The sequence below is a fragment of the Pelophylax lessonae genome, assembly GCF_965119305.1.
Source record: "Pelophylax lessonae genome assembly, chromosome: 4".
Taxonomy (NCBI): domain Eukaryota; kingdom Metazoa; phylum Chordata; class Amphibia; order Anura; family Ranidae; genus Pelophylax; species Pelophylax lessonae.
In genome coordinates, this window is record NC_138771.1 from 296,324,547 (window position 1) to 296,339,131 (window position 14,585).

Consider the following 14,585-nt stretch of genomic DNA (forward strand, 5'->3'; position numbering starts at 1 on the left):
TTTCTCTGCTGCAGAAAGGCTTTAACATTAACACTTTCATTGCCAGCACAATGTCTCAGCAAGGCATTACACATTGAAGGGAAGCCAATTCACACCAAAAATAATCACTTCTAGGTCAGGAATTAAAACCTGAACTAAGCAAAAAAGTAAAACATCCAACTAAACCAACTAGGAGTTTCAACACAGTTATAAGGCTGACAAAGAACAATTGATGTCTAATTGCTAACTATTTATGGTCCTGGACCATTACTGCCCTCTCTCAACCTGCTTATGAGGCACTGATATTAGAGGCAATAAACAATTCATTGCTGCCTATGAGAGCTACCAAAAACTATGTTTTAACTATATCAATCTTGACAACAAAAGTGGTTGACAACACTAAAGAGTTAAAGAAAGAAAAAAAGATAACAAGCTTATTTTGGGAGAGACAGCTTGGTACTACAAATAAAGACAAAGACGGAAGTTAGAATCACACAACTTCATGAATAAAGTTCTCACTGTTCTGTGTCTACTAGACACTCAGCAAAAGTCCCCATAATCAAAATTTACCACACAGTCAACAACTGAATAAGGCTTGCGCTGGTGCAGAAATTCAGGAAGCCTTCACTCAAAAAAATGGAGAGATGGAAGGAGAAGTTGCACACAAGAAATAGAAAATGGAAGCAGAAGTTTCATGCAAAAAAGCAGAGGTGGAAGCATAAACTGCATACATGAAAGCACAGATTGAAGCAGAATCTGCAAGTGAGAAAGTAGAAATGGAAGCTTTTGAGAAACAGTGTGAGCATGCCACAATCGTGGGGAGGTCTAGGAGTTTAGAACAAACTTGCTAGTTAAATAGATAACAATGGCAGCAAAACACTCTACCATATCTGATGCCACAGATTCCTCAAAAACCTCTCTAGAACTGCATTTCCTAAATCACTGCTATGCCACACAACTAAGATCTGTTCTTTGAGCCTACCACCTCTCAAGACAATATGCCCGAACACCAGGCTTTACTATGAGACTGGTCAGTTATCTTCTATCAATCACACTGCTCCACAGATGAAGTCCAACATGCCAATGAACCTTAAGCCAGTGTCAGGGTTGAATGCTCTGGTACCACCATATCTTCCAAAGTTACTTAAATTCAGTACACCAGTCATTGTAACTAACCATGTTCCACCTGCAGCCTTACATCCAAGATCTGAAAACACAAACATTTCACAATTTGCTAAATACATTGTTTAGGGAGAATTAACATTTAGGACCACAATTCGTGAACTAGATATTACAGCTACAGAAACTAGATATTACAACTACTAGATCTGCTTATGAAGAGCCAATCTACTTCAATCTACTGAACTTATCAAAGTAACTCATTTCACCTTCACAATCCTTCTATAGTTCATAAGGTTGCTTGGAACAAATGTGAGCATAGCTTTGGCAGCTCAGAGGCATTAAAAAAGAGACCTCCTCTTGATGCTTTAACTCACCAAGGCTGGCATACCTAATCTCAGTTATTGGACTCTACAGGTGGGACCAACCCAGCAGATATTGAGCTATAGTCGAGTATTCAGGAAAAATGGGCAGCACTTAGATTAAAGTACAAAGAAGAAAATCAAGTTTGCATTCCAGAAGTTCCTACTTCTGTGAGTTAATAAGGAATATTGCAGACACCAAGAATGACCCATGTTTCTCCAATGGTAAATCCAACCTTCTCAGTCCACCTACAGAAAGGTCCAATGTCAGTTTTGAATGATTTTTTTTAAGTGGTCTTTTGTGGTATAAGCGTTTGCACTACGTATCCATGATTTAAAGCCTCACAAGACTCCGGCTCCTTGCTGAGTAGTCATCAGCTTCTTTCTGCTTGTGACCTGATCCTGTACACATCTGTATCCTGACCAGGCTTGTCCATCCCACTTGTTCCTGAACTTCTGTTGTGGACTCTGGGTTATGACCTGACCTTGCTTCCTGGCTGCTGTTCCAGTACATTTTCTCCTCATTCGATGCTGACCTTCGCCTGGCTCTGACTCTGCTCCTGGCTCCCGACTTTGTACTCCTGCAACTTAGTTGTTGCTAACCTCTACCTGTCTGAGCATACGAGATCCAGTATTTTCCTACTGCCAGTTGGCCTACTCCAGCTCCGCTTCTACTTTCAACATATTCAAAACCAGATCTCCTACAAGCACCCATGCCACGTTATACCCGGTCATCATTGCCAGGGGAAACAAGAGGTGTAAGGGCAGCCCTCCTGTCAGCTCAGCCTCAACCAGATACATGACAGTACTGTAAAATCTGAAGATTTCTAGATTGTTGGAATGAAATTATATATCCTCTATACTCCACAAATGTAAACGAAAATTGAGGCACCAAAAAAAGATGGTAGATCTCCTAGTCAACAGATTACACATTGGACCACCCTAATAACAAATTATTGCCATTTTTGTGACTTGGTATGCATGTACATGTAGGACTTGTGGTGGATACATTTTGGACTGTGCTTTTAACCTACCTAAATATTAGTGAAGTGCACATTGAAGTGAACTATTGACTCTTTATAATTCTCCCCTCCTAAGATCTTTCTCTGCATAGATACCTGTAAAGTTATTGAGATCTGACTAATTTTACTGGGGCAGAAAGAGTAGAAAATCCTAAACAAGAAGTTTAGGAATTCAGCCTACCTCATTCCATGCAGATGCATGTTCTTGGGAATGCATAATTGGGACTGCAATAAAAATCTTGGTTTCTATGCTATGTGACTTTTAAACTTCCAAGCTTGTTCATGAAATATTAGTCTCCTTCCTTCCTTCCTTGCAAATTAATCCACCATAATTAATGCCAGACAACTGGGTCCTTGGACCCATATTCTTTAGTGTTGCTTACTACAGACACTCTCCAAATCACCAAAAAATATTGGGGTATTTGCACTTTCTCCTGGAGAATTTGACTGTTTCTGTGTTACAATGACAACAGAAATAGATACAATGCCTTTGCATTGTGTTCTGGAGTCACTGGATGAAAGAGTACCTTTGAAACTTTTATGGTTCTAGCAAATGACAAACTATCAAACCCAACCTTAAAGCAGGCTACATAGTTACATAGTTCTCCTGAAAAAAAAAAAAAGGATGCCCAAAAATTGACAATTACAGAAAGTCAACATCAAGGTAGCTAAAGGTGGTTCAGCATGACTCCACATTAGGCCTATTAACGATGGTGGTTCTTGTGACTTGATTCAGACTATATCCTGGAACTTTCCATCTTTGGCATACATACAGCAGTCCAGGAAGGTAAGAAGGACTTGTGCATATTGCTGCCTTCACCTCTGAAAATACACTCATGAACAGTCTTCTCTTCCTGATGCTGTCAAAAGTTTAAAAGACATGACATCTGGTGTTATGTTTAATGCAGATTTTTGCATCCCCCCCCCCTCATATTTCCCTCCTCATTTTTTATATGATCCAGGACAAGAATCATTGATTTCTATAGCTTGATTAATGATTGAAGTTTTATTGTTCGGATGCATTGTTACTTGCTGCTTATGTTGTAGTTTCCTAATGTCCCTCTTAGAATTTTGTCCCTAATTTCCATCATAGGTCATTTTTCACTGTGTTGTTAGTTCAACCCCTCCAGCAGTATTCTAGATCCTCTAACCCATCCATATGAATTGCAGGAGTGGTTCATATTATGATCGTTTGATCTATCTGGAGGTTTACAGTTGTCAAGATCCCCACAGTTTTAGAATACACTTCTCAACAGTCTTCAAAGTGACATTCTAAAAACAGTTTGCCAACACTACTGAGATTGTACTATCTTGCTACAGTTTCATATGTTACAGAGATCAAACTTCCAATGCTTGGTCTGAAAAAACATAACAAGCTCCAAATAACAAGTCTGTGCACTGCTTTACAGGGTATGTAAACCAGGACCAGAACAATGAACCTCTTTGTTGCTCTCTTTTGGTCTGTTAAATACACAATTGAAAGCATTTTGGTTTGATATCTGTTAGATAAGGGCAAAACATACCTTCTGATTTATTTAGCTGTGTTTAAGGACCTCAAAACCACCCACCCCCCCTCTATGTGTATGGAGAAGAGGAAACGGTCAGTGTCTTGTAGTTCCAATGTGTTTCTGTTGTCTTGACACAGTAAGGTAAGTGTTGTCATATTTGAACTGTGGTGCTGGCAAAATTACCAATTAAAAAAAAAAAGCAAAAACTTGAGGGGGAAAAAAATGAATGCAGCATATACACCTGAGAACAGAATGGCTGAGAAGAAGCAGTGGTTACACAGATCATTTTTTTTTTAATGTTTTTCTAAAATACACTAGGTTCATGTTACCAGTTAAGTTGTAGATACTATTTAGGGGATCTTTTTCAACTGCTACATTGATGCATCTTCATCTATTTCCTACTTTGGCTCTAGATAATATCTAAACATATTTGCAGTAATATCAATGAAAAGCATGGGTTTTTATGTAAGATGGGAAAATGTATATTAGAGGTATTGCCTAGAACAGGGATTTCCAAACTGTGGTCCTCCAGCTGTTGCGGAACTACACATTCCATGAGGCATTGTAAAACTCTGACATTCACAGACTTGATCAGGCATGATGGGAATTGAAGTTCCTGAACAAATGGAGGGCCATAGTTTAGAGACTCTTGGACTAGAACAATAAGTGATGTATCCTGTTTATATGGAAGGTGGAAGATAAATACAATTTGGACAACTGACCATTTATTTTGTTGCATTAATCTAATTCACTAAGCCAGAAAAAAAAAAAAAGTCTGAAGCTGAGATATGTGAACATTCCTCTGAAGAAGTGGATGTTGATACAGGAAACATGTAAGAAACATTTGTAAAATTTGTAGATTGTATAATTTTATAGATAGGTATATTTTATCTAATGGATCTTAATACATACCATCTCAAAAGGTTTGAATTCAAGGAAATGGGTGTGTATATTGCACTGTGCTCTGGCAGTATATTAATTGTTTCTGGATCATGGCTTTTATATTTTTTAATGATTTTAACAAAGGGAATATTAAAATGCCCCTGCTTTTTATAAACAAGATAGGATCTGTTGGATAAATAAATCCTACTAGTACATAGGATAGTACATTTTCTTCTCTTTCTATGAACTTACAAAAGCTACCCTGATTTTATTTTAATATATTTTAACTCCCAAATTGCCCTGGTGCTTTTTTTTTCCCCCGGGTGTTCTACCAAAGCACTAAACTAACTTAAGCACGAGAATATTTTGCTTTTACTACTGACACATGTTTCTATGCTGTATATTTTTCAGAACAAATCATCTATTTTGCAGAACGGCTTATTTTATATCTAGAGGGTAGTATGCACAAGAATAATTCCTCCACTGTACTTGTCAAATATTCATGTATTAATAGCAATGAGAGCTGCTTGCAAAGCATGACACAAATCCATACATACCTTTGTTAAATCCTGAAGGGATTTGCTCCACACCTTGCAAAGTTCTGCTGGTATGTATGAATAGATTCCCTGAAGCCATTCTGCACTAAGTGGAGACACCATACAAGGGTCGATGGATTCTTCAATAAGCCTGTAATATCTGCAGAATGAAAATGCAGTGTGAGAACATTTCAAAAGCTTTCCTGTTATTTCAGCAGATATGAATAGACAAGATTTCTTTCTGCCTTTCCAATGTACTGTATATGTGACACCATAGTAAAAAAAAAAAAAAAAAAAAGATGACAGGTTCTGCACACTGTCACAACCTTCTGCTAGGATATGCCAGCAATGAGCCAATAATAACAGTTATTCTGAACAATACAGTTAAGCTTGTGACAACAGACAAACTTACTATTCCCTTGATTAATGTTCCACACAGTAAGTGATGCCTCAATTTCAGCCATTCTAAATTAAACTAATTATTTCTTCACCCTGCTGTCAATTAGGTTCAATTTTGCAATATCAACAAGTTGAAACTTAAACAGAATTTGCATAATATAATCATTAAAATCCTTTTAGAGGACTTATGCTAATGAAAGGCACTGTGGCTTTTTTTTCTGTGGCAGTACAATAAAGTGTTTACAGCACAAACTGCTGCAGTTTTATTTGTAAAGAAAAACAGGGAGAAGGAAACATTTTATAGAAAGAGTGAAGCAGAGTGAAGCAAGGACACAAGTGTGGTATGACTATGAGACTAGATTTTTTTTTATTTTATATTTTGCTTGTAGAGATGGTTATAAAACAGGAAACCATCACACAAACATAATTTATAGTAACGGTCTGCTGGTGCAGGTTCTTCCAAAGCCATGCTTAATAATCAGGTGAAACAATTACTTTAGTTCTTTGAAATTCTCATCTATAGGGCCTCTAGCCCTAGCTGCAAGTTTAATCACTTCAGCTCCGGAAGGTTTAACCCCCTTCCTAACCAGGCCATTTTTTGCGCAACAGCACTTCGTTATTTTACCTGACAATTGCACGGTCGTGCGACGCTGTGCCCGAATAAAACTGATGCTTTTTTCCCCCCACAAATATAGCTTTCTTTTGGTGATATTTGATCACCACTGTGGTTATTTTTTGAGCTATAAACAAAAAAGGACTGAAAATTTTGAAAGTAAAAACAATATTTTTTACTTTCTACTATAAAACATATCCAAAAAATGTTTTTAAAAATCTAATTTCTTCATCAATTTAGGCCAATATGTTTTCTGCTACATGTTTTTGGTAAAAACAAAAACAAAAAAATAATAATACATGTTTATTGATTGGTTTGCGCAAAAGTTATAGCGTCTACAAACTATGGGATAGATTTATGGAATTTGTATTTTTTTTATTTTTTCTTTTACTAGTAATAGCGGCAATCAGTGATTTTTAGTGGGACTGCATCATTGCAGTAGACAAATGTGACACTAAGTGACACTTTTTGGGACCAGTGACACCAATACAGTGAGTGATCAGTGCTAAAAAATATGCACTGTCACTATACTAATGACATTGGCAGGGAAAGGGTTAAAATCAGGGTCCATCAAAGGGTTAAATGTGTTCTCTGGGAGTGCTTGATAACTGTGTGGGGTATGCTTTGCCTGGGGGAAGACAGAGATCCGTGTTTCTGCTTAGAAGAAACACAGCATCTCCATCTTCTCCTCTGACAGAACAGCGATCTGCTTTATTTACATAGGCAGACCGCCGTTCTGCCTCACGGGAATGATCACCGGGTGCCTGCAAAAATCGGGTCCACCGGAACCGCTGATTGGCTCTTGCTGTGTCCAATTACTTTCACCTGATCTAGCCAGTAACACACCTCCTATATTATAGTGCCCCCATTCTGTATGAGGGAGCAAAAGGACAACTTTGGACAGCAGCATTGTTAATCTTGGGGCAGGAGAGTACTAGAGGATGTGGATACACTAACATATTGAAGCCAAACTCCAACTAATCCTTTATAAGCAGGTAGGACAAACTGTTTTTTTTCTCCTTTTGGGATAAAGATTTAACATTAATTTAAAAAATTGGATAATTTTAATCACCCCATCAGTTGTAAATGGTTTGTTGGTTAATAGCCAGATCACTGGGTGAAAACAAAGGAAAGAATGCCTAAAATAGAAAATGAATGCATCCATCACATCTAAGAGTTGGTAAGCGGAAATATTATACAGGTTTGCTTTTGGGTTTAATATTTCTTTAATAGATCAGAGCAAACTTCAGCTTTAACTAAAATGTTCATTAAATAAGATCTATGTAGGTGTCCTGATCAGTTTGACATTCCCATCTGTGCTTTTTACTCCAGAAGAACTAGAACAATCTCCAGACAAAAGAATCATATAACGTGTTTTGTAAGCATCAGTTGTCAAAGCTGGCACCCAAGCACTGATAATTCTCTGCACAAGCAATGTTAAAAGTATGGATCCAGGAAAAGGATGAAGGTCAAAGTGAAGAGATATCCTTGCCACCTGAACAGATTTCCCAGGTGGATGATTTCTCCTCACCTCCTGTTCCTATGACACAAAATTGCTCTATGAATGTCTGAGCATTTGCACAGCCATCACACATAATTCCTGTAATGTGTTTACTATATTTATTTCCTATGATCGTCAGCTCCATATAGTCACCATAATGCTGATACTAAGTGTTAAAATATATTTATGGTAAAAAATGTAAAATCATGCTATTGATTTCCAAATTGAATCTCAAGTGTTTCTAACCTACTCATATTAATCTGAATGTCTTGAAGTTTTTAAAAACGAACTTTGCAAAGAATGCTACACATTTGCTTCCTTGAATTCTGCAACATGTATCAAATATGCTATCTATACTATCTTAACAGGTTGCAGAATTCATAAACCCTGTCTTATAAACAGCAGAGGTGTTGAGGGGAGGATTAACTTTCTATGGGTATCAAGGTATTGTGGGATATGTAGTCCTTAAAAATTGAAAGTAAACCAAAGGAATGAGCAAAGAGAAAGCTGTAAAGCATGCAGAGAATCTTTGCACAGATGGATACAGGCGGCCAGCAGACATGCAGCAATCACAACAAATATGAATCACAACAAATATGACCTTTTCAAGCAAGCTTATATTGGATTGTCAAAAATAACTAATGTTTTGTATTGCTATAACAATGTTGATATTCTAAAAGTTTATGCTCTGGCCATAGAACTCTTAAGAGAAGATTAAAAAACACAGCATTATTTTAAAGGTTTAGTTAAAAGTGAGGACATTAAACTCAGATTAAAGGGGAGTTTAGGCCTGAAAAAAATTAGATAAAAATACACTCGAGACAGTCAGGGCTAGTGCATTTCAGCAATGATAGCCTCTGAACTGTCCCCGGTTTCACTTACCTTTTAGAAGAAATACTTACCTTGAAAAATTTCTTGTCCAGCGCTGCCATCTCAGGTGTGGGCAGCTGAAGCCGGAGCGTCCTCTTCAGTGACGTCAGAGTCCCGGAATGACCTGCACCGGCCCTGCTCGTCACTTCCGGTGCAGGCGCGTCATCCCTGCACAGCTTCTGGGCATGCCCAGAAGCTGTTTAGCAGGGAATGATGTGCCTGCACCGGAAGTGACGATCAGGGCCGGTGCAGGCGCATTGACTGTATGAATTTTTATTTGTGCGTGTTAAATTACATTATTTTCAGATATATCAGATTTTTTTTTCTCTTAATACCTTATTTTGTTTTTAGAGATTGCAGTTCAACATTTATAATGCAAAATAATGCACTTACAGAAAAGAGAATCCTCTGATACAGTGCAATATTGGGGGTGGGGTTGGCCAGAAGAAAAAAGATTTGGGGGTGGTTATTTCAGATCATTGCAAAATGAGCAGTGTGTCCAAACAGTTGGGAAAGCAGACAGAATTAGGGGATACATTATTAGAGGGATCACCAGTAGGAGGAAGGAGATCCTAATGTATAGATCTTTGGTTAGACCGCATTTAGAATACTGTGTCAAGTTCTGAAGACCTCACTTGCAAAAGATATTGGTGAGAAAGAATTAATCCAGGGACAGGCAACAAAAATGCTGACAGGTCCAAGGAAAAAAAAAACATAAAAAAAAACTTGAGAAAATTAATGTATACAGTGTTAGGAAGGAAGGGTGGCCATAAATTAAACTTTTAAATACATTAAGAGTATGAATAGGGTTCAGGAATGCAGTATTTTCTATATGAAGAAAAGATCAACAACATATATACCTGAACAAAAAAGGACTAAGGATAACTTTTTTTTTTTTTTTTCTGCAGTCATTCCTCTATGTTTATGAATTAGTGAATACATATGGGTGGGAAAGGGCTCTAAATCAAATTAATTGCTGTCTATATTATAGCAAGATATTTTTTCAGGTGCTTGATACATGAGGTCCATTATGTTTAAATCATTCACTGTGAATGCTTGCAGGTTTACCTGGTCAGTGAGCAAGGAAGCCTGTTTAAGATAAAATGTGGCTTTTACAGTTTATAGATTTCCATTTGATGAGCTAAAGCACAAATGTTACTTATGTCCAAGGAATGTTTCACACTAATCTATAGCGGGGGGAAATAACGCAACAATGAATGACAGATTCCAGGTAACTGTGCTTTTTAACTAGCCTCAAGGCCATTTTATGGATTCTGGTCCATAAGATTAATGGAAGCTATAGGTTTTTATAAGTAGGCTGTTTATATCCAATGAGAGAAATTCATTGCAGCTCAGCTACCATGTGTTACAAAGCCAAAATAATACAAAAAGGTTTAAAATAAAATGTTAACTAAGGAATGCAATACTTGCTGACCTAAAAAGTTAAAAGCAGACACCAAAAACTACCTACATGTATCTAGTTTTATCTTTCAAAACGTTCTGGGAACTTGGCAGATTGGGGTCCAATGATCAATGGGGGTAACAATGCTGCTATGCTATAGATACAGTGCAGTGAGTGTTGATATCCTAGGGTAGAAGGTGTGCTACTGTCAAGACTAGCAAGTGAAATTAAAATAAATAAATAAAAAATAAAACAAATGCAGTCATCACATATAAGGAGACTGGCAAGTAGCAATACATCAGTTTTTGGGTTAGATATACTAAAACTGTTAAATCAAATCTGTCAGCCTTATTAAACTTTTAAAAGTAAAAGTCCTGTCTAGGAGCAGACACGTGATGCTTGCATGTTATTACCCTGTTAGCCACAAAACCATCCTCTGTATGCCTCTTAGAAACTAGACTCCACTTGTTACTAGAGATGGAAAGTTCCTGACTTAGGGGCCAAGTTCTTCAATCTATTCCCATGTCAAATGAAAACAGCTTTTCACTCAGTTTTTCTTATTGGACAGGGAGAAGGCAGGTGGCAGGGCCTCAAAGTTAAGGAAATCAGTCACGAAATAAAACTAGCTTCAAAGAAGCACACAGAGGGCCATTGTATGGCTTACAAAGGCTATAGCAATCAATTGTATGTTTTTTTTTCTGTTTTCTGCTTAAACAGAAAAAAACTTAGACTTTGCCAAATAATTTGTATGTAGTTGTATATTAAAGAACTATTCCAATATGAAAGATCCCATAAAATACAGCAAAAATGCAAAAAAATCTATAACTGCAATTAGAAAATGCAATTAGAAAAAAAAAAAAAAAGCTATCATGAGCAAAATGGAGGTTGCAACCATTCTTCTGAGAAGGATACAATCCAGGCTGTTCTACAGACCTAAAACCATACATATTTTCTCAGGCACCGACTTAAAACAAACATACAGACTAGGAAGGTCTGAATAAAATCAGAAATCCTCTTCTGCATACTTATTCTGTGTCAATGGCTTCAGGTATGTAAGCCAGAGAATAAGCATGACTGCCAGTCTATGAACCCTTACAGTCAGTAATGACAGGTTTTCTAGAAGTAAATTATAATTATGATCACATATTGCAAAAAAACAAACTCTAATGCTAAATATAGTTTCTGTATGGCTTTAAGCAGAACTTCACTCTCTCAATCAACATTGACTATTTTTATTCCTTATCCTGCTAGCATTAATAAATTGATAGTAATGTACAGTATATTATATTTATTTGTTTTAAACTTTTTTTTGGTTGCTTCCTGGTTTACAGGCCTAGCCAAATGAGGTCATACATCCCAGAAGTCTTCAGGAGAGGAGGAGGGGTTTTCCCAGCCAAGCACACCCTCCCTCCTGCATGCCTGAGTTCAGGGTATATGAATTCCCAGAAAGTAAATGTTACATGAAATCTGCCCTTAATCAAGATGGCAATGGTCAGAAATGCGAGGGGGTGTATTTTAAAAGTGATTTCTCAGCAAAATAAAGCATTGAGACATGGATGAATGGGTGAGTTTGCTTTGAATATCAATAATGAATAGTTTCTGATTTGTAGTGCTCAGATGCAGTGAAGTTCCACTTTAACCACTTGCTGACCACCAGCAGTACATCTACTGCGGCAAGTCAGCTCTGTCCCGTGAAACAACGTAATGTATGTTGTTTTGCGGGACCGCTAGTGGGGGAGCATGGGATTGGCTACAGGGGGGAGCCAATCAGTGGGTATGGTAGCCACAATTGGCGCCAGGCATCCCTGATTGCTCCCTGTGGAGGCAGAATGGTTGTATGCTATTGTAAACATGGCAGACCGCTATTCTGTCAGTTATGAACACAGGGCTACTGTGTTCCTTCTATTTAGGTCAGTTATGAACACAGGTCTCTGTGTTTATGTAGCAAGCCCACCCCCCCACAGTTAGAAAGCACCCTATAGGGACCCGTTTAACCCTTTGATTGCCCCTGATGTTAACCCCTTCCCTGCCAGTGCCATTAGTACAGTAACAGTGCATATTTTTAGCACTGATTACTATAGTAACGTCACTGGTCCCCCTAAAAGTGTCAAAGATGTCAGTTAGGTGTCTGATCTGTCCGCCGCAATGTCACAGTCCCACTAAAAATCACTGATTGCCGCCATTACTAGAAAAAAAAATACATAACATAAATTTTTCCCCTAGTTTGTAGACACGATAACTTTTGCCAAAACCAATCAATACGCTTATTGGGATTTTTTTTACCAAAAATACTTAGCAGAATACAAATTGGCCTAAAATGATGAAAAAATTCGATTTTTATTTTTTATTTTATATTGGGAATGTTATATATCAGAAAGTATAAAATAAAGTTTTTTTTTTTCAGAATTGTCGCTCTTTTTTTGTTTATAGTGCAAAAAATAAAAATCGCTGAGGTGATCAAATACCACCAAAAGAAAGCTCTAATTGTGGGGAAAAAAAGGCATCAATTTTATTTGGGTACAGCATTGCACGGCTGTGCAATTGTCAGTTCAATTAGCACAGTGCATTATTGCAAAAAATGGCCTGGTCATTAAGGGGGGAAACCTTCCGGTCCAGAAGGGGTTAAATACCGATTTACCAAACCTGTTCACTAGTGCCACTAAGATCTCACCCAGTTCACTTTTTTCTATTAGGAAAACAGGAAACCAATGCTAGAAATGCTAGAATACTTGAATAATCACAAGTGCCAATGCAAACATTCTTCCACCCAAAAAGCTGGCTACTAGAGAGTGTTGGAATCTACATCATTTGTGCCTATGTATAAGTTTCAGCATATAATATTTGTATATATATTGTAAAATAGCCTAGCTAATGATATCAGAATGATATCTAACCTATCTAATGGTCATCAGAATGACTGTCATTCTGATGATAGATTTAGAGAAGATTGTACAAATATTATGCAATGTAAGGACCTGCATATTTTCAATGAATTGTTTAGGTTTTTCTTCACATGCACAGTCAGATAGTAGAGTGTATGGCTAACCTTAAGCCCAGTACACATGAGCAGAAAATCGGACAAAAAATACTACTTTTGAAGTGATCATACGATAATCTGATTGTTAGTACACAGCTTTCAAAAGCCAATCATGACAGTTCATGCGAAATTATCTGAAGAGACAAACACGAAAATTTTTCTCGTATGATACAAGAATGAAAAATTTTCATTTAACCACTTTACCACCGGAGGATTTTGCTGTCCTACGTCCAGGCCACTTTTTGCGATTCGGCGCTGTGCAACTTTAACTGACAATTGTGCGTCGCCGTACCCAAACAAAATTTACGCCCTTTTTTTCCCACAAATAGAGCTTTCTTTTGGTGGTATTTGATCAGCTGTGCGATTTTTACTTTTTGCACTATAAACAAAAAAAGAGCGTTTATTTTGAAAAAATAACAATATTTTTAACATTTTTTTATATGAAATTCCCCCCCAAAAAAATGTAAAAATCTAATTTTTTTTAAATTTTTGGCCAATTTGTTTTCTGCTACATATGTTTGGTAAAAAAAATCACGATAAGCGTATTTTGATTGGTTTGCGCAAAAGTTATTGCGTTTACTAACTAAGGGAAAAATTTCTGTAATTTTTGGTGTTTTTTTTTTAACGAGTAATGACGGCGATCTGCGATTTTTTTTGCGGGACTGCGACATTGCGGCGGACAGATCGGACCCTTGACTGACATTTTTGACACTTTTGGGGGTACCAGTGACATTACTGCAGTAATCAGTGCTATATATATGCACTGTTACTGTAAAAATGACACTGGCAGTGAAGGGGTTAATTTTATTGGAGAGGGAGGGGTTAATGTATGCCTGGTGCTTACTAACGTGTGTGGGGGGAGGTGACTGAGTGACAGAAGGACAGATCGGATGTTCAGCTATGCTGAACACTCCGATCTGTCAATCCCTGTCACTTAGGAGATCCGCCCGCTCTGTTTACACAGGCGGGCGCATCTCCTCACTCGATTGCCCGACGATCGGGGCAGAGCAGCGGCGATCGCCGCCGCTCCTCCCCTGGCCCGACTCCCGCTGTGACTGAATACAGCGGGAGCGCGCCTCCGGCGGCGCGCGAGCGCCGCCTACAGGGGGAGGAGTCCAGCGACGTAGGTCTACGTCGCTGGACGGGAACGAGCCACTGTGCCGCAGTAGCAGCACAGTGGCTGGGGGTAAAGTGGTTAATCAATACAATATTTGGCCAAAAAAAAAAAAAACAGAAGGCCAAGACCACGCATGCTCAGAAACAAAAGAACACATAAGAATACAACACACTACATCACATTCGAAGTTCTATTCTGTTGTATGAGAATATTTGTAACTTGTGTAACCTCCTAATTT

General features: G+C 37.9%; 1 protein-coding gene across 1 annotated transcript in view; it reads right to left on the bottom strand.

Moving 5' to 3' along the window:
* The window catches only part of LOC309553508 (dynein axonemal heavy chain 3-like), a 136,757-nt gene that overhangs the window by 93,245 nt on the left and 28,927 nt on the right, over positions 1-14,585 (bottom strand). Inside the window, exon 3 of the mRNA XM_082254743.1 lies at positions 5,430-5,568. Coding sequence (XP_082110869.1) covers positions 5,430-5,568 — 139 coding nt within the window. The remainder of the gene's footprint in view (positions 1-5,429; positions 5,569-14,585) is intronic.